The 27276-nt window shown below is 41.4% G+C and overlaps 2 protein-coding genes across 2 annotated transcripts in view; one reads left to right on the top strand and one right to left on the bottom strand.

Moving 5' to 3' along the window:
* Window positions 1-21198, top strand: part of inpp5l (inositol polyphosphate-5-phosphatase L) — a 29699-nt gene extending 8501 nt beyond the window's left edge. The window contains exons 2-16 of the mRNA XM_012863358.3: window positions 3969-4010; window positions 4251-4351; window positions 6453-6540; window positions 11054-11117; window positions 11709-11812; window positions 11993-12045; window positions 13859-13978; window positions 14696-14780; window positions 14886-14972; window positions 15062-15136; window positions 15365-15438; window positions 15542-15653; window positions 17413-17484; window positions 17574-17633; window positions 18382-21198. Of these exons, the coding sequence (XP_012718812.2) occupies window positions 3969-4010; window positions 4251-4351; window positions 6453-6540; window positions 11054-11117; window positions 11709-11812; window positions 11993-12045; window positions 13859-13978; window positions 14696-14780; window positions 14886-14972; window positions 15062-15136; window positions 15365-15438; window positions 15542-15653; window positions 17413-17484; window positions 17574-17615 (1119 nt within the window). The 3' untranslated portion in view covers window positions 17616-17633; window positions 18382-21198. The remainder of the gene's footprint in view (window positions 1-3968; window positions 4011-4250; window positions 4352-6452; window positions 6541-11053; window positions 11118-11708; window positions 11813-11992; window positions 12046-13858; window positions 13979-14695; window positions 14781-14885; window positions 14973-15061; window positions 15137-15364; window positions 15439-15541; window positions 15654-17412; window positions 17485-17573; window positions 17634-18381) is intronic.
* A 2307-nt stretch (window positions 21199-23505) lies between these two features.
* Window positions 23506-26471, bottom strand: nkx6.3 (NK6 homeobox 3). The gene is made up of 3 exons (XM_012863275.3): window positions 25087-26471; window positions 24568-24737; window positions 23506-24057 (listed from the first exon to the last, which is right to left on the bottom strand). Exons 1-3 carry the CDS (start codon window positions 25499-25501, stop codon window positions 23827-23829), a joined length of 816 nt encoding a protein of 271 aa, XP_012718729.2. The 5' UTR covers window positions 25502-26471; the 3' UTR covers window positions 23506-23826.
* Window positions 26472-27276: the final 805 nt, after the last annotated feature.

The raw sequence follows: 27276 nt of genomic DNA, 5'->3' as shown, positions 1-27276 counted from the left end.
GTTGCCCAAATCACTTTTAATGAATAAAAATAAACTAAACCAACAAAAATACATGTTTTGTTACCCAGAGCATGTTTCTGAAGACTGCTGGTAAAAATAGCCCCACTATATCTACACTGGGGCAAAAAAGTATTTAGTCCGCCACTGATTGGACAAGTTCTCCTACTTAGAAAGATTAGAGAGGTCTGTAATTTTCATCATAGGTACACTTCAACTATGAGAGACAGAATGAGAGAAAAAATATCCAGGAAATCACACTGTAGGATTTTCAAATAATGTACTTGTGAATTATGGTAGAAATAAGTATTTGGTTATCCACAAACAAGCAAGCTGTCTGGCCCTCACAGACCTGTAACTTCTACTTTAAGAAGCTCTTCTGTCCTCCACTCGTTACCTGTATTAAGGTCACCTGTTGGAAGTCGTTACCTGTATGAGAGACACCTGTCCACAGCCTCAAAGTCAGTCAGACTCCAACTCAACCATGGCCTAGACCAAAGAGCTGTCAGAAGACACCAGGAAGAAAATTGTAGACCTGCACCAAGCTGGGAAAAGTGAATCTACAATAGGCAAGTAGGTTGGTGGGAATAAATCAAATGTGGGAGCAATTGTAAGAAAATAAGAGAGGGACTCAAATCCTCTGTGCCAGGCGTGTCCCTCTCCTTAAGCCAGTATATGTCCAGGCCTGTCTGAAGTTTGCCAGACCATATGGAGGATCTAGAAGAGGACTGGGAGAATACTATGTGGTCAGATGAAACCAGAATAGGACTTTTTGGCACAAAATCAACTCATCGTGTTTGGAGGAAGAAGGATGCTGAGTTGCATCCCAAGAACACCAAACCTACTTTGAAGCATGAGGGTGGAAACACCACAGGGCTGTTTTGCTGCAAAGGGGACAGGACGACTAATCCGTGTCAAGGGAAGAATGAACGGGGCCATGTATCGCCAGACCACTAAGGTCTTCTGGCTCCAGCCTACTCTGCATACCTAGAATCAGAACCAAACAAGGAGAAGCAGCATTTAGTTCCTATGCTCCACTTATCTGAAACAAACTTCCAGAAAACTCTAAAAGTGCGGAAAGCCTGAGTTCCTTTAAATCAAGATTAAAAACACATTTGTTTAGGATTGCCTTCGACTGTTTTAGTTAAACTGTTTTACTGAAACATCATTAGTTCAACTTAGTAGTCCAACATTTTTTAACATTTTTGTTTTCTTTTGCTTAATATGTTTCTACATTTTATTCCAACTTGCTTTTATTCTGTTTTATTTTTCTATATTTTAATCATGTAAAGCACTTTGCATTGTCTTTGTACTGAAATGTGCTATACAAATAAATTTGCCTTGCCTTACAAACCTGGTGAAGACTTAGAGGAAACGTTTGACCTCTGTCATTGCCAACAAAGGTTATGCTACAAAGTATTGAGTTGAAGTTTTGTTATTGACCAAATAATTATTTCCACCATCATTTACAAATACATTCTTTGAAAATCGTACTATGTGATTTCCTGGGGTTTCTTTTCTCATTTTGTCTCTCATAGCTGAAGTGTACCTATGAAGATCACAGATCTCTTTCATCTTTCTAAGTAGGACATATATTTAGTCAGCCACTAATTATGCAAATGGCTCACTAAATAGTTTCTCCCCACTGCATTTGAATGTACTAATGTAAAAAAACAAAACAAAAAACAACAACCTCTGAGGAACTGAGAGAGCACCGCATTGCCTTCCAAAAATATTAATCTCTGAATGAGTCCACATTTGTTTCCAACTTGGCTCAAAATTGGTAACATGGAAGTGAGTGGATGGGTGTAATGGTTTGTGCAATATGTTGCTAAAAGATGCATTTAACAAAAACACAACCAGTGAGTGAGATGAGTAGAGAGAGAGAGAGAGATAACAGAGATGGAGAGAGAGATTCTGAAGATGAGAGAGCGCTGTCAAAGTGCACAAACAAAACTGTATTATTTGAACAATAATAAAATAACTACTTATTAGATGTATCTTTACTTGAAATGCCCATCCATAGTTTTGAAAGTGTTGCTAAAATTAGTTTTGGAAAGTTGCATCGGAAAAAGACCAAAACAACTTCAGCACATCCAGAACAGAAGAGATCAGAGCAAAGTAGATTGTTGTTTTGTTTTTTTTGGTGAAAAACCTAGTACATAACAATGGAAAAGATCATTTCCAACGATCAAGCACAGCGTTTGAAGCCTGATGATTTGGGCTTGGTCATCAAGGTTGTTTTTGCACCTGATAGACCGGTAGACTTGATTTGTTTGGGGACCAAGTTGCTAGTGTTGCGCCGATGCCATTTTTTGGCCCCGATACCGATACCTGATACCTGGCTGTGCAGTATCGGCCGATACCGATACCATACCGATACAATTACTTTGAAATTTATGTGTGTGTGTATATATGAAGAACAGCATACTACTTGGATGTAAAATAATTGCTATCATGACTTTGTCAAGCTGCGACCTTATTAAAGCAGGAAAAAGACTAATACAAAGTGAATCCAGTAGAACTAGTGAGTGTCAGGAGAGAGAAGGCTGCGTTCAAGTGACATAAAAACATCAAAATGGTATCTGTGACCTATTTGTTGGTACTTGCCGATACCGATACCACCATTTTAGTGTGGTATCAGCGCCCCGGCCGATACTGGTATCGGTATCGGTGCAACACTACAAGTTGCTAATGTTCAATTGGTGCGGTTTGCTTTCAAGATGCACTTTGTCAAACAAACCAAACATTTTGCCAAACCTGTTCAACCCCTCGCCTGTGGTGGCACTGCACCAAGAAACAAATAACGAAAGAGGTTGGTCAGTAACACAGAACAAATTCCTTTTCCGCAAAAAATGTAAACAAAGTGGAATGGCAACATATTTTAGCTGCAATTGTAATGCTGTCTTTTGTGTGCCAGACAATCACAATTTAACAGTGGGCTCAGATGTTGAGCAAGTTATTTGCAATATATGATTTACTTCATTAGTAGTATTGCTCAATTGCAATTGTATTTACCCAGATTGCCCTGCGCTATAGTCCGCGTTCTGCTTTTTTAGCGGCCTCTGGTCCGCTTGGCATTCCCATATATATTTGAACCACTCCAGAGTTCACTTCAACAGAGCCAAGATCTAGGTTTTGAGGCAGACCCGAGTTCGCTTTTTTGGTCCACATCAGAGTTCGATTGTGCATTCACACCTCCCCAAACAAACCCGAGTCCAATTAAAGCGGACTGAACAAGGCTAGTGTGAATGCATCCTTGCAGTGGCTAAGAAGACCATTGACTGCTGGATACTAAAGTATTCTTGGGTCAAATATGAAGTCATCTGGCTAACAACTAAAGCTAGTCTAAATTGGGTCCTGTAGTTCACCAGTGATCTCAAAGATGCCACCAACTACCCAAAAATGCAGCAGTAAGTAAATTAAGTTCCTTCAGTTATTGTTCAAAATCCAGATCTCAGTGGAATATTTACGCCGTGGCAGCTCTATGTGAGGAGCACATTTTTCAGTAAGCTGAAGCAACATTTTAAGACGAGTTTCACCTGAAACAGCCATGAAGAGTACAGAAACTGCTAGCTGTTGCTGCTGGAGGAGCTTTTATAACCCATTTGAGTCATAGAATGTGATTCTACATTTTGATTTAGTTGAAAAAAACAAAACAAAGACCTAACCACAAATCGAAACCACACAGGGTTGGTTGCAGTGCTTATGCATATGGTTGCATAACCAGAATGATTCTTGCACGCAATTCAAGCAAATGATGCAGTGATCTCTTTTCGTACCAGATATTTTAGGATCCTGTGTGGTAGCACAAAGCAGAGATACAAGTGTAATTATTTTAAGTCTGATTCTTAAAAGACATGTCGAAAAAAACAAACATATAAGCTCTATTTCAGATTAAATGAAAACATTGAATAAATGGATGAAAACATGTATTAGTCAAATCATTTACTCTTTTTTTCACTTTAAAGGTGGGTGAAATCCAAAATGGATGGCTAGAAGAACTGTATAAGGTGAGTTTGAATTTTTTTTATATGCATTAGATGTGATATGTTCATTATTATCAGTTGGATGGTTTTGTGGGTGATCTTTGCTAATTCTGACCTACATTTGTCTCTCTTCCAAACATGGAAATACTCTGTAAGACCTCTGATGAACTGTAGTCTTCAGCCTTAAACCACCGGTCACCCTCTTCACATGTCAGTGCCCTGAAATGTGAGCTTGAACACTGCACTTTATTTGGTTTGAAACAGACAATCCAGAAATACAAGCCACAGTTCATCGCCCTGCACTTCCAGGAGGTGGGAGGAAAGGACTACATGGTCAACATGGACAAGGCAGAAAACTTCTTTTGGTAAATTAAACAAACACTACTAAAACATTAACTACTGACCTTACAGCAGGACTATTCAACTGGCGGCACATGGGCCACTTCCGGCCCGCGGATGATTACAATCCGGCCAGCAAATGTTGTCTTTGTGAAAAATAAAAACATTCAAAATAATCCATGAAAATCACCCCAGGCGATCATTTACTACCCCCTAGTGGCCAATTGTAAATTATGTTTCATTATTATCTTAAGCAGTCCACATTCAAGGTTGTCTTACAGCTGGTACAGGGACTGCCTTTTCCATTATTGTGCTTTGGAAAGTAGCAAACCATGTGGCTAAATCCAACCCAAGCCACATTTTGTCTTTCTTTGCACTTCAATAATTACTCAGCAATTCACCACACAGAACAGACACTTGAAGGTAGTGGACAATCTTATTTCGGCTTCCGGGGAGCTTATCTATTGGTTACCCCACATGCCAATCATTGTGACACACTTACTTAATGTGAATGTATGTACACGTTCCTCGCTAGTTTCCTCTTGTTCTGCATACGGAAATCTAGTGTTTATGTATCCAGTGAGCTTTGAGTTAAGCCGTGCATTGTAGCTTCCGCTTCTCTCACCGTATACTTTGAAAATGGTGAGTAACCAGAAGCAAACTGTCTTACAAGTTTATGAGGAGAAGAAGAGGAAGGCCTCAGAAGAAGGAAATAGGACCAGAGTGTGTTTGGGAGATTTTTTTCAGGCGATCTACCTGGGGAACGATGGTCTTATGCATGAGCAGTTGTTCAAAAAGTGAAAAATTGTCTACTGTACCCTTTAACTCATGGTGCAGAACTGTCTATCTGAACCTGCCCCTCCAACACCCCCACACCAATGAACAGATAGAAAAAGCAACAACAGGTGAAACTGAAAAATAGGCAGTCAGACTGAAAAAATACACTCCTGGCAGCTGCTTCGCAGGGCCTGAGCTCCTTGGCTCTGTCGGCGTCCTTGGGTGTAGGGGGGGGGTCGGTGTGCCCCTTGGCTTCAGTTCTCTTGGCCCACGTCTTGATCCGCTCTGGCGTAGCTGGCTGGTGGAGGGCCCCATGGTCCCTGCACTGTGCCTGCTGGAGGGTTTCCTGGGGCTCTCCTCTGCCCTTCCCTGGGATGGGGGAGGCAGCATTGGCCCTTCTTGGGCTCCTTTGCTCTGGGGGACATTTTGGGCGTCTGGGGTTCTGGTCTCCCCAGTGTCTGGTTCGGTACCTTGTGGGGTGAGACTTTGGCTCCTCACAACCACTATTGAGTGTTTTTCTAATGAACAAACCTTACATATACCAGCACACGCTCAAACACCCACAGGTGTTTGAAACCAGATGTTTAGAGATACACTTCTATACAGATAAACCCTATCATTAGCTTTGGTCACTACATACAACTTGTATCAAACAATACTGATTATTTTTCAGTGATATCAAAGGTGTTGGTTATTTGTACCTGTGATAGTTTTTTGGTTGATTTTGCTGTTCTTTCTACATCCCTTTCTGCAGTTGTAGAAGCAGACTCCGAGGATGTTCTGTTGTAATCTCTTTTTTTTCCGCTCTGTTCTTTTCCACCTATTCTCCCTTTTAACGTTTTGCCTCATCTTTTTCACTTCCCTTCTTTCTCGCTACTAATTAAAGTGGAAATAGAAGGAAAGTTATTTCAACCAAAGCTGCCACAGGTTTTGGCTGAAATGACACCAGGTTCATGCATTTTCCTTTATTTGTGTGTTCATTTAGAACGACAAAATGCAAAGTGTACACAAAATGGATTAATATTTTTTCTCATGTTTCTTTTTCAGTTTCACATAAAAAATGAAAGTCATTTTAACACTAGACATCTTTCTTTGAATTACACATTTGGGCTCTGCTAATTACGTTTCTGATTTGATGCAGTTGAAAAAAACTATTTAAAAGGTAACATATCATTGTAATCCTTTCTTTCTTTACATAATGGCTCTAATTGCTGGATGTCCGACCCTTGAGCTATTGGCCTTCAGTAACTGTGGCCTCCTTAGCAATTTAGTTGAATACCCCAGCCTTACAGCTATTAATAGATTACTCTGCATTGCATCTAAATTAACCAATTTCCTTGCTCTTCCTAGCAACATCGAGTCCAGTGAGGACATGAAAGATTTTGACAGGACTTGCATCTATGTGGACACCCAGTTCCAATCTGAAGACAACTTTACGGTAGGAAACCCACGAGTCAGAGGTGTTCCAGTCTGCTTCCACAAGGTGGAGCTCTCCTCCAGATAAACGTAGCCACAGCTGCAGCAGCTCTAGGCACTGTTGATGCCTGATGTAAATCTGCAGCACATGTTGACTGATATTAATGCAGAAGGCACCCATTGCACTGCATAATAAGGTCACGTCAGACAATGTAAGGGGAGGGGGGGATTTTGGTAAACCCTAAAATCACATTTTATTTGCTGCTTTTTAGGTATTCAGTATTCAATGTCTGACAGCACTAATTGATCAAATGCATTAATGAACTTCTACTTGCTCTACTCGTTAATTATATACTGCAGGTGCACCCTCATTAAAAGGGCAGATTTGTTATGTATGTTCTTTCTTTGTGTTCATCATTTTGTGCTTTTGCAGAACTGTATACATCAAAGCTTCCGTGCAATATGAGCAGTGTTCAAAATCCCAGATTTTTGTATGGGACATGGTTCTTATAGATATAGTGTAAAACAATGTTGGAGCTGTAAGAGGGTGCAGGCACAGAGCGATGAGAGGCTTTTAAAGACAAATTTGTTTGGTCAGCCGTGACGCTTTCAGTTACTGAACCGAGAATATCTGTCCGTAGCTGCAGTCTGAAGCATTTCTCCTAAAATTATAAAGTGCCATTATGTAGCTGTGAGCGGATATGGGCCTGTTAGTCGTATCAAGCTATGCCATAGTTTAAAAAAAGTTAAAACTTAAATACTTAAAACATCTTCAATGGCACTAATCCTGGGGATTAGACATGCCCACAGTGAGACATTTCTTAGAAGAGAACTGGGGTTTCTGTGATGGTGGATGAAACTTTGAATCGTTCTAAATACCAATTTTGGGGATATTTGTTGCAATCATGATAAAAGGGAGGATGTGCCTATGTTTGTGCCTATAACTATAAAAATAAATTCATTACTGCATTCAATCAAAGCCCCACCAATGCTGTGAGAAAAGTAATACTTTCACATTTTCAAAGACCCTTCTTCTGTACACCAGCTCCATTAAGTACTCCAATTATACCTGCAAACAGAAATAAAAAAAATATATTCTTTCAATAATACATTTAACTTTTATCGATGCTCTCATAAAACTGACAACTGGGGAAAAATACTTACAGCAGTCAAAGGAAGTCCTTCCATACTGTTAGATTGTGAGTCATTAGAAATATCACAGTCAAAATACTATGATAATCTATTTTTCCCGATGCAATAATTGCCCATCTCTATTGGCTACGTGAGCAGAGAGCCTGACTAATTAACAACCACATTTCAGTTTCCTGCAGATGTGTAACTCTGTAAAGAAACGAATGACCAAAAAGTACAATATACTACTTAAAGCACTTAATCAACTTAGAAATTCAGCAATATTTATCGTAAATTTTTGCTTAAGTATATGTATTGTATGTTTAATCAAAAATATCAATAAATATGTTATATTTTAGTATTTCTTTTATATTTTTGCTGTGTGTTTGATGTTCAGGTCCAGGAAGTCATCCTACACACTAGTCATACAGATCACTTACTACAATCCACCTTTTTTAAAACTAATCTTGCTCTAATCAGCTCACAGTTCTTTGAAATGCGTTTGCATAATGTTGCGTCGGCCATAAAGGGTTAGTCAGAGTTGTGCTCTCAGTTGGGAGAAACGCTTCTCCTTTCCAGAAAAGTAGCTGCGTTTTTCTTCAACTATTAACCCTTCCTCCTCCCAGGTGAAACCCTCACGCAGGGCGCCTGACAGCAGGGGTCAATGCCCACATCTGTAGACTGGAGGTGCGTGAAGCCAAAAGGGGGGGAAAGTCAATGACCAGGTGTGTGTGAGAGAGCGAGAGAGACGGGCTAAAGTCAATACATTTAACTCTAGATTAAAACTATTGATCCCAGGCTATTTGTACACGATAAATTAAGTGTGTCAGGGGTGGCGGAAGACAGCTGGGACTAAGTTTTCCCCCTGCACTCCAGTGTTTGCACCCTTCTCTGTTTGCCCTGGGAGGGTTGCAGCCCCCCTCCATACGCCCCTCTACCCCAACCGCCACCCCTACGTAATGCCTCATTCTCATTTCAGTTGTGCCACCCGCATTGATTTTCAATTTGTTTCCCCTTGGCTGTGGATCATCAGTTATAAAGCCAAGAGAGAGAGCTTAAAGGGGGGTTGCGGGGGGGGGGTCTGCTTTCTCAGGGGGTGCAGACGTAGAGGGGCATCCATCCCCAGTACAAATGGTGTTTTGATAAAAAAATCACTCGAAAGTCAATATTTTTTTATTAAACTGTGCACAAACCTGATTGATGAAGATGGGTGTTTGGCCGAGTATGTGAAGGAGCGTGTGCGTGCGTGTGTAACCTAACTGTATGAAACGCCGCCACTAATCCGACATGAGTTAGGCTCCGCTTCAGGAACCTCTGGAGGGGAGCTTTGCCTTACAGGGGAGCTCTTTTTGCCAATCTCCGGACCTTCTCCAGGTCTCGCACAGCCCGCTCTCGCTAACCGCACGCCGGGCAAGTCGCTCACTAATTGTTGTTCACTGAAGCCGTCAATGCAGACAGCTCTGTTTTTAACAAACGAGGATGACTCTGGCAGCCAAGATAAACGATCTCTTCAGGGAGAGATCTCTCATGCTCTCTGGCTGATCATCTGTTTGTGTGTAGCCCAGGTCCCCGTCACGCCCTTACCCCCCTCCACGCGCGCACTTATTTTTCTTTCGGGGCCCCTGCTCAGAGCGCCGGCGATGGCAGACAGCAGACCTACTGCTTAATACCTTTTAAATGGTTTTAATTTTCTGTCTTTATTGATTTCACGGGCCATGATTAATCAGATCAGTGGAGCAGGCAGTTAGTACATTAAAAATTGTCAGCCCCGTGTCAGGGATGATTGGGTCCTGAAGTGTGCGCACGGAGGGGCTGAAAGTGTCGGTGCTGAACATTTTTATTCTTTAAACTTTTCATGTTGTTTCTTTGCGCGGCAGAGAAAGTTAATATATAACTGGGGGTGCTTTATTTTCACCTTTGAGATGGTTGTGTCTATGTTTTAGTTTTGGTTTTGTAAAGAGCAATGCTGCAGAACTGCATTTGTTAGGCACGTGTTCAGCTGACAGCTGTTTGTTTTTTGTAGCTTGTAATGTTAGGATATCTGCAGCAGAAGCATTAAAATGTAACCACGTGGATACATTGTAAAGAGCCTTAATGACATGTAACTTTTACTGCAGTCTGCAGTAAATCTCACTAAGATTATGGAAGACTCCAACTTTTATTTATTTGAACTTTTCAAAGGACAAAACATCTCATATTAAGAACAGTTATAAACAAAATCAGCATTGGCAATTACTGTCAACACCTTAAAATGTCCTATTGCAAACCTTCTCAGTTCACTGCTTTGGGGGCTCCAGGTTTTTTGTTTAATTTGCTCTGGTATTTCCAAAGTTTTCACCATGGAGTCAACCAATGCTTCAGTGGCTTTTGAGAAACAGAAACAGGCCCGCAAGCATCGCAGATCCTCCACCATATATTTCACATTAGCTACAACTAGAATGTTCCATGTGCCAAAAATCTAAACGTTAGGCTTAGTTAAATTTTTCTAGGGTAATCCCTGACATTAGTAACCCCACCACCTTACCCCCAACTCCCATCACTCGGCACTTAATTCCTTAAGGAGTTAAAATATTCCACGGAGAAATGGTACACTATTATGATTTTTTTTTTTATTGCGTAAACAATGTGGCTTAATATTTCTAGATGAAGTTTCTTACCTCTGTTACCGTCCTGCTCCCTGTGTGTGCTCTCAAGATAAGCATGAGTCCTCTTGGTGCCTAATGGTTAGTTGCTCGAAGAACTCAACCTTTGTGTTAAATTTTGATAAGATAAGATAAGATAGGCTTTATTGATCTCACAATGGAGAAATTCACTTGCCATATCGGCTCATACAAAAAGGTGCAGAGTAGGAAAGGTGCATTCAGTTATATACAGTGTATCTTCATATATACAATGGATCAAAAGAATACAAAAGAAATAGGAATAGGCATATGGTGTCTTATTTACATTCACTGTGATATATATATATATATATATATATATATATATATATATATATATATATATATATATAATGTGTGTGTGTGTGTATATATACAATTATATTTACACCTTACAGTACAGAAAATAATTTATAGTGGATTAAACATTTTTTAGAAACTCTTAACTTCACAAATAACAGAAACTAAAGAAAATGCTTCATTTACAAATATTTTTGATGGGATTTTCTTTAGTACCAATTTTTCTTAATTTCTCATTTATCCAGTGTGAGATCAAGCTACTGTAATAACACGGCTTTTTACAAATCCTTCCCTCAGATGCCCAAAAATGTAACTAACCAATTATTAAAATATAGCAGCAAATAAAATTTTTTGGGACATTTTAAAAAATAAATATTTTTCTTAAGCAGTTTCTACACATTTTTCTCGGGTTATTTACTGTCTTTTGTTCTTCTTTCTCTGCAGGCTTTGGGCTGCATGTACTTCATCCACAGGTCACTGAAAAACATCCATCAGTATGACTTTAATGGTAAGAAAACATTCAAATGTGACAATTGCTTTCATTTTAATTGGCTTATAATGCATCGAGTTGTGATGAATATTTCTTTGTCTTCGCTGTCTGGCCTTTAATCTCCTATAAGAGATTAAAATCCATCCGGAAGCAGCATAACTGGCTGTTTTGATTAATTGCTTCCACCCCATAAGGGACAGGGAGGTTGTTGCATATGATTGGCAAAATTCCTGTCATTTTTTTATAGGATATTTTAAGATGTTTCTGTGTAATGATAGTTTGATGGCTCTACTGCCCAGGCAGGTATTTGCAAAGTACTCCAATTTAAAGTTGAGCTGTTATTTGGCTGCTGTATAGTCCAGTCACGTTAGGCGTGAAAAAGCTCGGCAGAAAAGCTTATGGAAGAGCCATAAACATGGAGATGCCACTGGCTGTGTGGCCCAAACCGATCGCCGTTGGCCAAACGAAGTCTAATGGCTCCCGCTTATAGATTCTCTCATCACGTATGCCGCTCTGATGAGGTTAACACCAGTTTATTGATCGCCGGTTTCATGTTTTCTCACTCTTTTCCACGTCAACGCCCTCGCTCTGCCTTCCCGCTGCTCCCAGTTAAGGATTTTAAAGCCGTGGCGGGACACACCAAGTATGTGGGATCACTGGACGGCGTGGCCACCGTGGAGAAAGAAAAATTCCCAAAGGATTTCTGGCCTGATGTAAGTATGTATGCAAGAGTGGGGTGGGGTGGGGGTGGGGGGGGGGCTTTGGGGCTGCTGCGGTCGTCTGCCAGAGAGACGAGACAAATTATCTGCAAGAATCAATAATTATCAGTTTGGCTCTTTAACAATATGGCTCTCTGGTATTTAGAGATTCTCTCCCATTTGTCTCTGTTGCAGTTCAAGTGGTCCAGAAAGGGCTTCATGAGGACCCGCTGGATAATCCACAACCAGTACGTAACGCATGCCTAATATCACAAGCTGCAGGGCTTAACCCAGAAACATTCAGCTTCTCTTGTTTCTTGTCGTTTTATAAATCACGGTTTGTGGAGGAGTTTTAAAATTACAGGCCGGTTTATAGGTCGGCGTTTGATACAGGGAGGCTGCGCTGAAAGTAGAGACACCACGGTTTCTATCATATTTCCTAACTAACTAATGCTTGTCTTCACAATGAAACATTTAGAAAGAAACAAGATTAATTTTCTCAAAAGTCAGAGTTGAGAATTGTTACCTAACACGGCCCTTTATAAAATCCCATTTCTAAACACCTCTCTGACTCTAACTTTGAGTCTTCTTCCATCAGTAACAACTTTGCTCCAAAGAGTCTTGGGCGCTAATCGACACAAACACTTAAGGTCTTTAATAACAGCAATATTACAATTGATGGCTTTAATGAATATTATTGATGTTATTAGTTATATATGTATTTACATACTTGCTAAGAAAGATCACTGTTTTAAAGCCAGGAGGAGAATTTGCCCTCTTTCCCATCTGAAGCACTTAGGCTATTCTCAATAGTTGGAAGAGAAGCAAGAGAGTCATGGCTGCTACTCGCTGGTACCGTGGCCCAGACGGTTCAACAAAATACAAAACTCACAATCCAATGAGAAAAGCCAAAATGAAAGTAATATAAGATGGAAGTTAAACTAATTAATACGATCTTGGCCGTTTCTCATGCATACTTGTCCGTATTTTTTATTCCTAAGTACGTATCGAGGCAAGTTTGTTCAAAGTTGTGTTCTTGCGCTGCTCATTTTATTGAGGACGCAGTGATACATCGATCTGCGTGCTTGGTAAAGCATGGTTTCCCGTAATGCACTGTGTCACTAGCAGCTGCAAATGGAGAAGGTATGCGTAGAAATTGTTGTGGACAGTTATGCTTCACCTGGAAACAGAAGTCTGAAAAAGCAATATACCGTGGTAGACCCACCGTTTTTACTTAGTGAAGCTTTACTATGATCAGAAATTTGAACTTTAGCTCATTATTTTTAAAAGGTTTCAATTTAATATCGACACTTCCTAATTGATTATGAAATTTGATATTTTTAAAATGAACATTTTTTTCCTTCCTTTATTATCTATTACAAATATGAGGATAATCACGTTACTGAGTAGAACAGGAAACCTTTACTGGAGCTCCTGGTAAGCTCTTATCTGAGTGAAGTCATGATCGCACGCTCTGTTGCAGCTGCACAACTACTCCATTATGTCGTCACTTTCTCAGGAATCATCTACCTTTGCCTGTAATCGCCAAGTAAGCGCTTCCCGAGCAGCACACCCAAACATCATTGCGTATGTGCGTATTAGGAAACATACAGTATTTTTTTTTCTCCTTCCATTCTTTTGTCACTTCCATTGGGGGTGTTGTATTACATTGAACTGTGTTGGCCACCATGGTACAACTGTGGCGGCATTTAAAAGAAACGCAGATATCTTGGGTTGTTTTGCAGGTGGTTCCAAGGTCTGCGTCTACTGGCATGTGTTTTTATATATATATATGTATATATATATATGTACGTGTATATATAATATGTGTGTGTTTGTGTATGCTACCTCACAGTCCATAATCATGTGGACTGTGCAGTGACTTAGTTGCTGATAAGAAAGTTGTGAGGTGACACCTGGGTTACGGTACTTCACACACCCACATCTACTCACTGATGCCCGCACACACGGCCTCTTATCTGATATCAGACTTCTTCCTGCTTTCCTGCTCCCTCCGCTGCGTGTCGTCACATTTTGCCGTCGCTTGTGTGTTGTTCACAGGGGTCTCGACCTGGTCAACATCCACCTGTTCCACGATGCCTCCAACCTCATTGCCGTCAACTCCAGTCCGTCCATTTATTCAGCCAACCGCAAGAACGCCCTCAGATACGTCATTGACAGGTGGGATCAGTAGCTGTGCACAGTGGTGCAATTTGAGGGGGGGCAATCGAACACTTTAATTAATGTGCACAGATCTAAAAACCATTTCGTTTCAGCTCTGGCCGTGTGTTTAGGGTTGCTGTGTTGCTCCAAGTTTAACGTCCGATTTAGTCTCAAGCTTATTTAGGGTTAGGGTCTTCACAAAGCTGCTATTGCTTTCCAAACCTCTGGGGCCTTCACAGAACAGCTGGATTTATAATGAGGTGACAGTACAGCCATAGGTGGACTGCATTAGCTAGTTGGGTAACTTCCTAGAGTTACTATATATATATATATATATATATATATATATATATATATATATATATATATATATATATATATATATATATTGTTTTTTTTTTTTTTTTTAGGGGTTTTAGAGTAAAGGAGGCTGAATACACGTTTCAGATTTGAATTTGTAATAAATGTTGAAAAGAAGGTAGCACCGTCCTTCCACTTTGAAAATCATGCAGTACTTTGTGTTGGTCTGTCCCATAAAATCCCAATAAAACACTTGGCAGTTCATGTTTGCAACATAAAAACAAACCAATAATGATTGCATTGGCAACTGTGTCAGATTGTCTCAATGACAAACAGAATTTTAGATAAAATGAAAAGATCTTTGCCCTTTTGCTAAATTACAACAATCTTAGGACAGCACTAAATAAATGAAGAACGTTGTATTTTTCTTTCTAGGGTGTCGGACAGCCGCTACGCCGCCATGCCTTTCTTCCTCTTTGGAGATTTTAACTTCCGTTTGGACACACTTGCATTAGTCCAGGTTTGTTTTAATGTCTTCTGTGTCATAAATGTGTATCAGCTTAATATTTACACACACACACACACACACCCTACCCCCGACTGCTGTTTGTGCTGCTGTGACCAGCATCTGACCATCGAAGCAGATGTTGTGAAAGACGGCAATTATGACGTGGAGAAAATCATATTTGAGGAAAAGGACAACGACCACCAGGTAAACGCAACAACCAAACAAACACACACGCCATCATCGGATTTGTCTCAGACCGCCTCTAATGCTGCCCACCCGGGTCTTTACGGCAGGTGCTGCTGCAGATCGAGGAGAAGCTGTTCGCCTACGTGCATCAGGCTGTTTTCAGGAAGGACAATGGCAGAGCGGTGAGAACACATTCCAGACTGCTGGTCCCACTAACGGGAAATACAGGTTGCTGCTGAATAATCTGGCATGTCATCAACGATTATCAGATTAATGCATAGCTGTGCCCTTAGAAAATGACAGGTGAAAAAAAAAAAAGAAAAAAAAAGAAACATACCTGGAATTGGCCTTTAATTTACTTTGTGTTTCTCTTTTTAAAGTTGTGACACTTCCTGTTTGTGTTCCCTCAGCTTTTGAAATACGACAAAGAAGTCACGTCCTTTCAGGACGTCATCAGGGAAGAGGACATCACTTTTCCACCCAGGTGAGAACATTTTTACAATAGCCGCGAACAATTTTGACAATCTATAAAAGCCTCTCCGGATCTATCCGAAGCTCCAAATCTGATCTTGTCCTCTCCCGTTCAGCTACCCCTACAGCGAGGACTGCTGTCAGCCGAAGCAGTACATGAACACTCGCTGTCCCGCCTGGTGTGATCGCATCCTCATGTCTCACACCGCCAACGATTTCATCAACAGGGTCAGTTGCAGCTGTCTGAGGCATAATGCTGTCTGAGTGTTTGTCCACTGTTCCTGGCAGAGCCGGGGGAGTTCTTTGAAACCGATTCCCGCCACAAGCCTGCAAAGTTTTAGTGTAGACGAGGTGAGGCTCATCAAAAAACGCAACGCTAGCCTAACCTGACTCTCGCCAGATGGATTCCGTTCTACAGAGCTCCACACGTCCATCTGGGATCGCTCCATCGGAGATGTGTTTCAGAAGGAGGGGCCTTATTAAAAATCCTTGCATATGATTGGATAAACCACCTGTCCTTCATCTTTATTGACACGCTACTTCAACCATTCACAATGAGACCAACATGCAAACCAAAACCATCGTTTCCACTAACAAAAGCCTTCAAAGCTGTTCTCTGGTGTTCTTTTAAAGACTTAATGTTCGGTAAATTGGACATCACTGATGAAGTAGCAGCATCAATATTACCGCTTGCTTCCACACTGCGAGCCGCCATTGTTGTCTGAATCCAAACAGTCCTTTCTCTGATACGTCACATCTACAAAAATCCCACCCAGCGATCCTGATTGTCTCGTCCATTTTATGTGGTGTTGAAATCCCTCCCAATGGCAGCGAGTCCAGATGGATGTGGGGAGCCATGTGGAGCTCTGCGGAGCTACATCCATCTGGTGAGAGTCAGGTTAGGCTAGCCTGCTTCGTCCATTCACTTCTGATGTGTGTTTGGGATGGTTATCCTGTTAAAACACCCAAATATGGTCAAGTTTTAATCATCTAGTGGTGGATTTAAGGTGAAGTTAAAGAATCTGATTCTAGTCCTCCTTCGCTGTTTTATCTAAAACTACCACTAGAAGTGAAACTGACCCCTCAGCATGATGGTACTACCACCACTATGTTTAAGAGTTGGCACAGTTTTCCAGAGCACTCCTAATGTGATGCTTGAATCTTGGTTTCCTGGACTTATACCACATGATTCTGACATGTTTTCATCATTTGAGGGGGGACAGTTTGGGTCTGGCGGATCCGATAGAGGACACAGATTGAGCTGTTTGGCCAAAATGAGGGAAGGAATGCTTGAAGCAGTCAATGTGAGGATTTCAGAGTAAGCAACACGGTTTCCCGCCATCAAACACTGTGATGGTAGCAGCATCCTACAGCCACTGGTATCAATACACTACAGATGTCTAGTACTGGAATGGATAATATTTAGCTATTAAACATAACATTTGTGCACTACGCTTAAAGGCCAGATCCATGCAAGCCATTTTGAATCAGGGGTGACCAACTTCCTTCTTTAAGGCCCGGTGTCCTGGGGTTTTAAATGTATCCTGGTTCTTGGTTAAAAGCAGGCGATTCAAATGGGTGAATCCCCTCCTCAGAATGCCACCTGGCTCTGCAGACGTTTGTAGTTTTGATGCACTCGGCTAAGAGACATTTGACCAGATATCTGTGGAGGTTTGCGTATGTGATCGGGTTTTATTTTGACCCTGTGTGGATTGGAGAAAATTGAAATAAAACCCAAACTTGGACCCAATCCTTGCCCATAAAATGCATGGAAGTTGTTTGTTGTTTGGCATGTCCTCCCTGAAAAACCAACAGTTTACATCTTTAAAAAACACAAACTTGTGTCCATGATTCTCAAATGTATTTGATTATTTTTAATATGGGAATTCATCAAGTCCTTTACCCAGGAGACACCTTAGACGGTAATTGCTGAATGTGAATGTTGTTCCTTGCCGGTGCATAATCCTAAAGCTTTTGTTTGTTTCAGAGAGGTGATAATGACGGGCAGAGTGTTGCTTACAACACAATTGGTCCCAATGTCTGCATGGGAGACCATAAGGTAAGCCCTTAAAAAAAAAAAACATGTTTGTGCTAAGGCAATAAATCAGCTGCAGAGTGACTCCTTCATGTTTTTTGGTTCTCCTACAGCCCGTCTTTCTGTCCTTCTCGCTGAAGACAAATAACCATTGACTCTGATCCTGCTCAATGGTAAGAATATATATAAGTAAAGCGCCACGTGTGAGAATGCAGTCCGTCCAGAGGGTAGACTTAGAGAGAGATTGTGGGTAATCTTGCTCTTCTCCCCGGAGAGCCATAAGCGACCCAGCCCAGCGGAGTCAGAATATGAACTAAGATAAAGTACCAGAGGGACACGGGCGCTCCTTTTGTGTCCAGTGTAGTAGGAGCACAGGCCATCAGCACCTTCCCGCTGATCTATGTCTATTGAATCCTCTGGTCTCTCGCCGCGGCTACACATTAAGTGCATTGCACGACTTTGTTTCATTAATTACAATCTGGACGGTCGGCTGGAGAGGCATTCATCCCGCCCCGACAGCATATTGGCGTTTTTACGGCCATGATTTTGTTTTGCCGCTGTTTAAATTTATTTGTTTAAGGATGGACTGCTTTATCATGATGGTCTTTCTGTTGAGGGCTTTGAAAAAATAAATTCCTCTCAGTGGAAAAAAACCAGACAAACAAACAAACACAAAAAACATCCTACAAAGATCCCTTGTTTGTTTTTGCCTTTTACATTTTGAGGCAGTAATACGGGACTTTCAGTATTTAAGGTCAACTTTTGTACGTCTTGTCGTTCTGAAGCCACAACCTTCAGAGAGCTTTAAGTGGAACACAAAGAAATGCATCATTGTGGAGAAGGAGAAAAAAGAAACATGTTTTTGACATGTTCAATCATTGTATTAATATTAATATTTGGGTCCCTGTGTGTCTTCTCCAGGTGTTCAGCCACACCCCCCATAACCCGGCCCCCTTAGATCTTCTCCTCCTCTGTGACTGGGTCGGGTCCCCCCTGCAGGGCTTGGCTGGGCCTGAGCCATCGTGTCGCCGGTATCTGATCTCTCAGCTGCAGCTTCGTCCAGGCCGGTCTACTCAGATTCAGCGCTGGATTTTCTCCTCTTGTCTCTGGAGTTCCTGCTCGCAGCCGTGTGGACAGATATTTTTAATTCTTACTAGTTCTTAATATTTTAACGGCAACCGTCACTATTGTTGTAAAACTGTTTCTTAAGATTGTAGCTACTGCAAAACTATGACCAGAATGGCTGTTTTTTTGTTGTTGTTGTTGTTTTTAACCTCCAGAAGTGTGGTGAAACCATGTGCATGAAAATCTGACATCTTTTAGACAGATCGCATCTTTATTATCAGGTGCTGAACATCAGCTCCACAGACCGGCCGCGTCTGCTCTCCCTTTGTTTACCGCGCTCCACTTACTTCAGACATCTGTAGTTTTCTCCCACTGTAGCATTTTAAAAACAAGAGGCACAACTTGTCTTATTCACCCTCCTGTTGTAATGTTCAGGCCGATGTTCTTCTCAGAATCACACACCTGAGATACGCATGCATGTCTCCGAACACTAGACAGACAGAAAGGTTTATAGCAGCAGCAAACCAGCTGCTGTAGTTTTTATCTGCAATGGTGAAAATGTATTGGCCCCCTACAGATTTCTCTGTTTTTGTTTTTTTTATATAGTTTTTATTTTTTTTAGTCACAGGTTTTTGGATTATAATAATTTTTTTTTATATTAGACAAAGTCTCTTTTTAGATGACAGCGTGGAATTGGCTGCTATCATTTTCTATGTCTGGATTAGTTGGAAAAGGGGAAAAACATGCTTTGAAAACTATTTGATTTTCTACACTTTGTATCCTTTTTTTAAACGACAAATAGCTAATGCTTAAGAAATTGAGTCGTTTTACCAATTGATTCATAACAATTTGACATGCGTTATCTTTGATTTTCCTCATCAGAGCTTGATTTTAATATTTTCCAAACCAGTATATTGGGTTTTGACTTTCAGACTGAATGCCGGTTCACGAATCAATAATGGGCTGGGCATCTGTTTGTTCTGTAGATAACTTCTTAAACTGGCTCTAGGATGCCAGACAGAGCGCTACGCTTTAGTCTTTAGGAATTTAAAAACGAAAGGAACCAAAGTTCACAAACTTACATGAATCTGGGCCCAGCCTTGAAAACTCCATTTCCTTATTTGACAACACCGAAAGTCTGATTTGAGTTAGAGCAAATGCTAAAAAAGCTGTGAATTAGTGCTTTAGGGCTGTCTGAAAACCGTGAGCAGGTTTTAGCCATTTTTGTCTGGCCTCTTATTGATGAATCGTGAATGCTGACCTTAACTAAGGGAGGAGAGGCCTGCAGCGCTTTTAAATGGTCTGGGTTCTTTTATGACCTGGATGATTCGTTCATCCACTTTTGGATTCATTTTGATCGGCCAACGGCTCCCGGGAAGGTTCTCCACTGTTCTGTGGTTTCTCTGTTTGTGCATAGTGCTGGTCCACTGGAGTCTTAGAGACTTACAAATGACTTTGCATCTACTTCCAGACTGTTAGTTTCTCATCTGTTGTTTAATTTTGTTTTTAGATCGGAGAAAGATACGCTGGTTTTTGAGATATTCAGCCGTCTAAATGTTCTCAGGCTGGTTCTGTTCAAAGAAACATCTTGGTTCAGTTTTACAGATCTGATAGCACTGTAATCAGGCCGGAGCGCGGCTGATGTTTTATTCACAGCTAATCCACGATGAAACTTCATTTTTATACGTTTTTTTTTTTTTTAGATGGGTTCCATGTTGGTAATGTTTTCCATTGATAAGTGATTTAAACACAGATTTATGTATTTCCTCTGGGTTTCTCTTGGTTTGGTATTACTGTTAGTTTTATTGCTCTTGAACCTTTAAGTTGAACAGATGAAGAGGAGGAAACAGAAGAAACCTGTGGAGGGGGGGCAGATACTTTCTCATGCAATGTGGATTCCCCTTTTTAAACTGACAGTGGCGCGCTCTCTGTGTGCGAGCCGTACAAAATACCAAGTGCTTTATCTCCCATCGTACACGTCATCAGTTCTCAGCAGCCTGTCCTCCTTTTTAGCCGTCCTGCCCGGGGAAGGTCCTGATTACGTCTGCGCTGCGCCGCATCCGTCCACTCTCACGCGCTACCTTTACCTTCTTTCATCAAAAGAAATTATTAGTGTCCTCTGTTTACTTACAACTGAGTTATTGAATATTTTTATACACCCACCCACCCACACACTCACACACGTGCACATACATATAGAGCATGAGGCACTGTTTAAATGTTCTCTCTTCATAAGTTATTTTTACCATGCATGTTGTTGTTATACTGTAGCTCTAGTGCAGTGATATATATTTTTTTGATGTATTAAATGATCAGTTCCCATTTTAACCTGGCTTTAGTAACAATAACTCTGCCACTCACAACTGCTTGCCGTATTTTTGCTTATTTTGTGTGGTGTGAGAGGAGCCGCCCGAGGGACCCGGCGCTCTCTCCATGTTTGCAGAAGCGAAGTTTTGGATTTCATGTTGTTTGTACAGTTGGCCTGTTGCTGCACGGTAGCAAGGCACAGAGACTGATGCACACGACTCCATCGTCTGAACCGGTGTGTAATATAATGTAATGTTGTGACAGGAGTGGAGTCGGTCGGAAGGCCAGTATTACTTTTAGTTACCTCTAGTCAGACACTACATGTTTTACTTGGACTTTTGGAAATAAAGTGAGACCCAAAGCAAAGTGGTTCTGTCTATTTTTGGGTCGTCCCCTCGTGCTGTGTTTGCATCTGTGATGTTTAGAGATTCACGCCGAGAATCTCTTCCTGGACAACGCCGGGATTCCCATGAGGAGGATTACATGTCAGAAAGTTTGTGTGGCGAAAATAAAGACTTGAACAACAGAAACTATGTGAAGATAATTAGAAAAGCATATCAGTAACTGAAAGCTTTTTTATTAATATTTTTTTGTATATTTTTGATTTTTTTTTTTTTTAAAAACAAGGTTCCTATTCAAGTCATGAAAAATCTGAAATGAGTTTTTTAGTATTTCTAAATCTTGACAACGTTGGATAACAGATTACAGTACCCAAGCATATTTTTTTTTTCAAAACTAAGGATTTTCATGTCAGTATCATAATTTTTAGATTGTTTGTTTACATATTTTTTTTTCCTTGTATTGCTTTATTACTCTTTTACCTTCCCTCTTTCCTTCAGCCTTGGCTGTAAAACAATTAGATCTTGGCCCTTTGAGTGGCCTTTTTACTCTTTACGATCGGCACGTGTTCTGAGAGGAAACAACCTAATCAGTGGCTCATTTCACCCTCTTAGGAGCAGGATTGTATGAACACCATCTAGACTTAACTTTTTATCGCCGCAAAGTTGCCCATGATGGAGAGATCCGGTTCCTTTTCAGAGACGACTTAAGCTTTCAGTCAATTATTTAGTGCTATACTGTCTGTTTGGGGATATGAAAAAATGTTGAAAAGACAGGAAAAAAAACACATACCAAATCCTGTTTGTGCCGGAGCAATCATAAAGGTTAACATCATTTATTTTTAGGAACATGAAATAAGGTAGAGGGGCTTCATTGGTTTATTTAGCATTTTTCAACTCCCTGTTGTTGTTTGTATTTTATTGCCACCCTTCAGGGAAAAATAAAGTGCTCTGAACATAACTCAGTTTTTATTTTTAAATCAGAGCTCAAACTGTTATTTTCATGGCTCGCGGGTTCATTGTTCTGCTTTTGTGAACATAAAAACATTCAAACTATTGTTGATTTAAAGAAAACAAAGCAGTTTGGAACATTCCGAGCCGATATTAGTCTGACATTTAAAATAACTCATTAAAAAAATATTTTTTATTTCATTTGTAATTCCACATTATTGGGCTACCTTCTCAATAAGATGTAGAGACCATACTGTATCGAATGGATGAAATGTAAAGCAAAGTGAAAGTGAACTAAAAAATTTGACCTTGAAGCGGGAAGGTTCTCCTGTTAGTTTATATCTGGGAATGTGCCGACAGTCTGGTTTTCATGGTTTCAGTGGCAGGCATAGAGGACAGACTCCTTAAGGTGGCCTTCTGAAGGGGGAAGGTGATCCCTTTTCAGACCAGGGCTCTACTCAGATTGAAACACTCCCAGGCAAAAATCGAGTTACCTTCTAAGTCCCAACTTCACAGCTCGTTTACTGTTTCTGGGTTTGTTGACTTAGATTAACAAGCAAAAAAAAATCTTTAAATAAAAGGCTTTGAATGAGATTTTTAAAACATACCCAATATGCCTGACTGGGGACTGGAGTTGCAAATTAGCCTGTAGGCTAGAAACCTTTCATGCAACACATCTACACATTTTGTTATGGCTCTGCCTATTACAATTATGAATGTAATAATGTGCGCTGCATTGTCCCTGATAAATAAACTAATAAAAAAAAAATGCATTAATGTACTCGCAGGATTGGCGTTCATAGCTACGAGCATACGTGACCCTGTTCCCGGTCCGGCATATTTTCTTCTTTTAAATGCAAGCGCTGCGATTGAGAAAGTGTCACCGCGGCGTTCCTGGGCCTTTCCTCCTTCTGCTCTGCTGTCAGCTTCATGAGGCGCACGGAGGACAAACACGAGGTCGACGTGGTGAACAAACCTTCACTGCCGGTATTGATTTTCAATTGAGCTGGGTTGCAGGGGCCATTGTCTTCAATTAAAGCACCCCGCAGAGTAAATCACACAAGATTTGACCTCTGACCCTCTCCCGAGCCACCGTCCCCTTATGCTCGCCGTTTCAACTGCCAATCGACAGCGGATACAAAGGAATCAAAAGAGTGCATCGACACAGTGTTTATTTATTAGTGGAAAAACTGATTTGAGCCACACAGTCTGATAGCGAACTCGTAATCTTTTATTGTGCAATCATGTTACACAGGTTTAAGTGGACTTTTTTTTTTTTTTTTTTTTTTTTACAGATTATCTTATGACTTCAAAACATCAATGCACAGAAAAAACAATCAGCATTTGACAATTTATATTTTGAATGAACTCATAGTAGATGGGCTTAATTGTTTGACCTTTCGTTTATTTATTTTTTTACACGTTTTAATGCAAATAACAGTGTATTCCTTTCACACACTTTGCATTGGGGAGTTAACAGACCTGAGGTACTAAAAAAATGTATTTCTTTTTTTAATGGATAATATATATACTTTTTAAATAAAAGGATCCTTTCATATGAGATCAAATCTATTTAAATGTCCCCCGCTGGACCTGGATCTGCTCATGCTGAATCCGTCCCCACCCACCCATCTAACTTTAAACAAATGTTTTAATCACAGCATGCGGGTCTGTTGCGTGGAGTGAGCGTGCGTGCGTGCGTGTGTCAGACGGTGTGCGGTCCCAGTCTCAGCACGGAGAACGCCCTGCGGTGTTTGCGCAGCAGCAGTCGGATCTTGTCGTCGTCAGAGTCGGGGTCCAGGGGCTTGTTGTACTCCTCGTCCTCCACCTCGTTCTCCGAGGCCTCCCCGCTCTGCGCGGCGTGGCTGGCCTGCGTGGAGCTGGGCTCCGACGCGCTCTTCTTCCTCCACTTGGTGCGTCGGTTCTGAAACCACACCTGACGCACAGACAGGCTCGTCGTTACCGAGCGCTCTGCAGGCATGAATCTGACATGCATCGACATGTTGCTCAACAGGTGTGTGTTTTTCGCAAGAACGACAGAAGTCAGGAGCATTCTAGGGAATTTAGTTTCCCTCTCCCATCACTCTCACGTTGCACAACCTCAGGCCAATTCCCACAACTGTATGTTTCATAAGAAAACCCAATTATTGTGCAATAAAACAACAAGTTATAATTTAAAATTCCTCTTATTAAAAACCAGCAGGTATGATTGGGGTAAAACTGGCACAACTTGTTTTTAATTATTATTCTGCCTATAGCAACTTGACAGACTGGCCCCATGGGCAGTGAGCCACAGGGGGCTCACTGCCCAAAAAAACTACCACTGAATAGCAAAAACAGAAAAAATAAAAAATACATAGAATGTTTAACGGTTGTTTCTCAATATCATGTCATATGCGCTTCGGTCAAAAGCTTAAATTAATCACATATGAATAATAAAACCCACCTTAACTTGTGACTCGGTCATTCCCAGAGAGTAAGCCAGGCGTGCCCTCTCTGGCCCGGCCAGGTACTTGGTCTGCTCGAAGGTTTTCTCCAGAGCAAAAATCTGATGTCCGCTAAATGTGGGTCTGGTGTGTTTCTTCCTGCTGGGCATTTCCCCAAGTGGACCGCTGCCTAAAAAGTAAAAAAAAACCAAAAAAAACATAATGCAGGTTTAGCTATTTGTTCGTTCGGTAAAGTTTTACATTCTGTCCAGTATCATGCAAAATAGAGGCCAATAATCCATCTTATATCTCTTTAGATGAAGTGATGTAAAATTTTTAATTGGATACTATTTTAATAAAATAGTAGCATTGTAAGTAAAGATCTCTTTTTTTTTTTAACTGAGGCATCTTTATACCCTTTTGGAATCTTCCTCATCCCCACAGTATAAACCTACTGGTCCGCCTTGTTGACTCGTGGCGAACTCCATAAAGTTGCTGTGCATTGATGAGGTGGGTGCTGAAACCCTCTGCAGACTCACCGCTGGTGCACTGCTGTCTTCCTCCTCGCCAGTCACAGCTGCTCTCTGCCCAGCAGCTCATGCTGCGACCCTTCATCGGGCACTCTGCAGCGCTTTTGGAGAAGCCCCCCAGCGAGGGGTTGTAGTCTCGGTTGTAGTACATGGACGTACCGGTAACGGAGGGCCCGAACCCCCCCATGGGGGAGTATCCGGACAGGAGGGTGGTGGTGCCGGTGGAGCCGACCCCCACCATGGATCGGCTCAGGATGTCGCTGATGCCGTGGGGCGTCCCCGGCTGCAGCTGGGTGTTCAGGCCCGGGTTGAGTTTGTAGAAAGAGTTGGGGACGGAGTACTGGCACACGGGCGCCTTTAGGTCTGCGGGGAACTGGTTCAGGCTGTTGTTGAAGAGGAAAGACCCCTGGATGTTCGGATCCATGGGAAGTTCTCAAAATATATTTTTTCCCCAAGCGTCAGGAACACATCCAATAAAATCCAAGCTGGGAAAGGCCTCTGGCGGCCGCAAGGAAAGCTTTGACAGCCGCAAGCGGGGTCTAGATTATGGAACACACCTAGGTTCTTAAAGAATTAGTCCACACATGGCAATCTTATCTTGAAGTGTTTCAAAGTTGCTTGAAAATGCACCATGCAGCACCCAGCACCCAGCTTCTTTTCCACAATTCTGCACGGGATAGCTCCATATCCGAAGTCTTGGTTGAGCCCTTTGGATAAAGACCTTAGTATTGTCCTACAGATGCATGCCTCCTGCAGGCTCTCTCCTCAGAAATCATAAATACGCAGAATGTGAAAATGGAGTGGCATCTTGATAAAGATGCTCCCCATTAGAATGCAGCCCGGGATTGGCCTGGGTCTCACAGCTTTAATGCGCTTCTATTGGCTCCGCGGTGAGGGCCGAGCCTTGTATTGGACCGGAGCAGATTAATAGTTTTTTGAACAGATGGAGTGGGAACAAGTAGATTTTTTGATGGCCTGCCATGTCTGACCAAGTGTGTTTCTGCTAGAGCAAGCACAGGAGGGGGAGGAGAAGGAGAAAGCGTCCCCTCCTGGATTCAATCGAAATAAGTAATCATATATTTTTACAGCGATTTCATGATGTGTACAGCTTTATCCAGAAATTTGTGTAGGCTCATTATGGGCATGAATATTATAATCATTATGGGCTTTTAATGAAGCATTAGAACTTCAGTTTTTTTTCAAGGGCAACGGTGATGCAACAAACAACTTCAGTGAGATTTAAAAACGAGAATTGGGTGAACTAGTTTGAATTTAATATGAAATCTAATGTTCTCTAATTCCCACTGGGTTAAAATGATGTGGACAGATTCAAACATGTACGTTCATTCCCAGTAAGATTCAGTTTAATCTCTATAAGCAAGCTGCAGAAGCACCACTCCCACTCCTTGTAGCTATGAACAAGCTCCAGACAGAGTTCTGGACATTTAACCCCTCACCTTTCAGAAATGGTAGAGCTCATTTTATTGGTCGGTTTTCTCGGCAGACCCGACTTTTAGGTTTGGTGCCTACATTTTGAGCAGGGCTGAGGTTTGGGCCCATTGCAGGTGCTGGATGTTAGCCAGCTTTATAAAGATCCATGTGTGGGCTCTATCAAACTTCAGTCAGACATGGAGGTGTACATTTTGGAGCAGGAATCTCTTCTTGCGTGACGCATTCTCAGTCCGTGCTAATGTAAAAACTGGCTTCACTGTGGGCGTTGACGCTGGTGCTGCAGTTGTTCCCTGAGCATCCTAACCCATTTCCTTTCATCTGAGGGCAACAGTTTGGGTCAGACTGTCCTGAGGACCCTAACACAGGCAGGGAGAAGGTAAAATTATTTAAAAAATGTGTTTAATAAACGAAAGAAGTCCCAAACTGACAATACAAAGTCCGTCGATTGGAGAAAATCTCCACTAAATCTAAACTTGTTCATCCAGTTTTATTTTTTTGGACGTCATTAGTTAGTCGTTGGTCATAAGTTATTTATAAAATAGTGATGCCACCTCTAAAAAGTTTTAGAATGCATCCTTAAAGGGGACATACGCTTTTAAATATTCCCTTTTCAAATTGAAATCATTCAGTTGTGGTCTATATAAAGGGAAACTGCAATTCTTTGGTCTGAAATCATTGTTTTCCCCCTTTGAAACCCCCTGTTTCCCCTGTTCTGAGGTGCGTCTGAGAGCAACTCGTTTTGGCACC

The sequence above is a fragment of the Fundulus heteroclitus genome, chromosome 12, assembly GCF_011125445.2.
Source record: "Fundulus heteroclitus isolate FHET01 chromosome 12, MU-UCD_Fhet_4.1, whole genome shotgun sequence".
Lineage (NCBI taxonomy): Eukaryota > Metazoa > Chordata > Actinopteri > Cyprinodontiformes > Fundulidae > Fundulus > Fundulus heteroclitus.
This window is presented reverse-complemented; position numbering and strand designations above follow the sequence as displayed.

Excerpts from the sequence above, each read along its gene's own strand:
- nkx6.3 (XM_012863275.3), bottom strand. The coding sequence starts at position 25,501 with ATGGATCCGAACATCCAGGGGTCTTTCCTCTTCAACAACAGCCTGAAC. Across the intron at positions 24,738-25,086 it reads AAGACAGCAGTGCACCAGCG|GCAGCGGTCCACTTGGGGAA; the intron begins GTGAGTCTGCAG and ends TTTACTTTTTAG. Across the intron at positions 24,058-24,567 it reads TGACCGAGTCACAAGTTAAG|GTGTGGTTTCAGAACCGACG; the intron begins GTGGGTTTTATT and ends TCTGTGCGTCAG.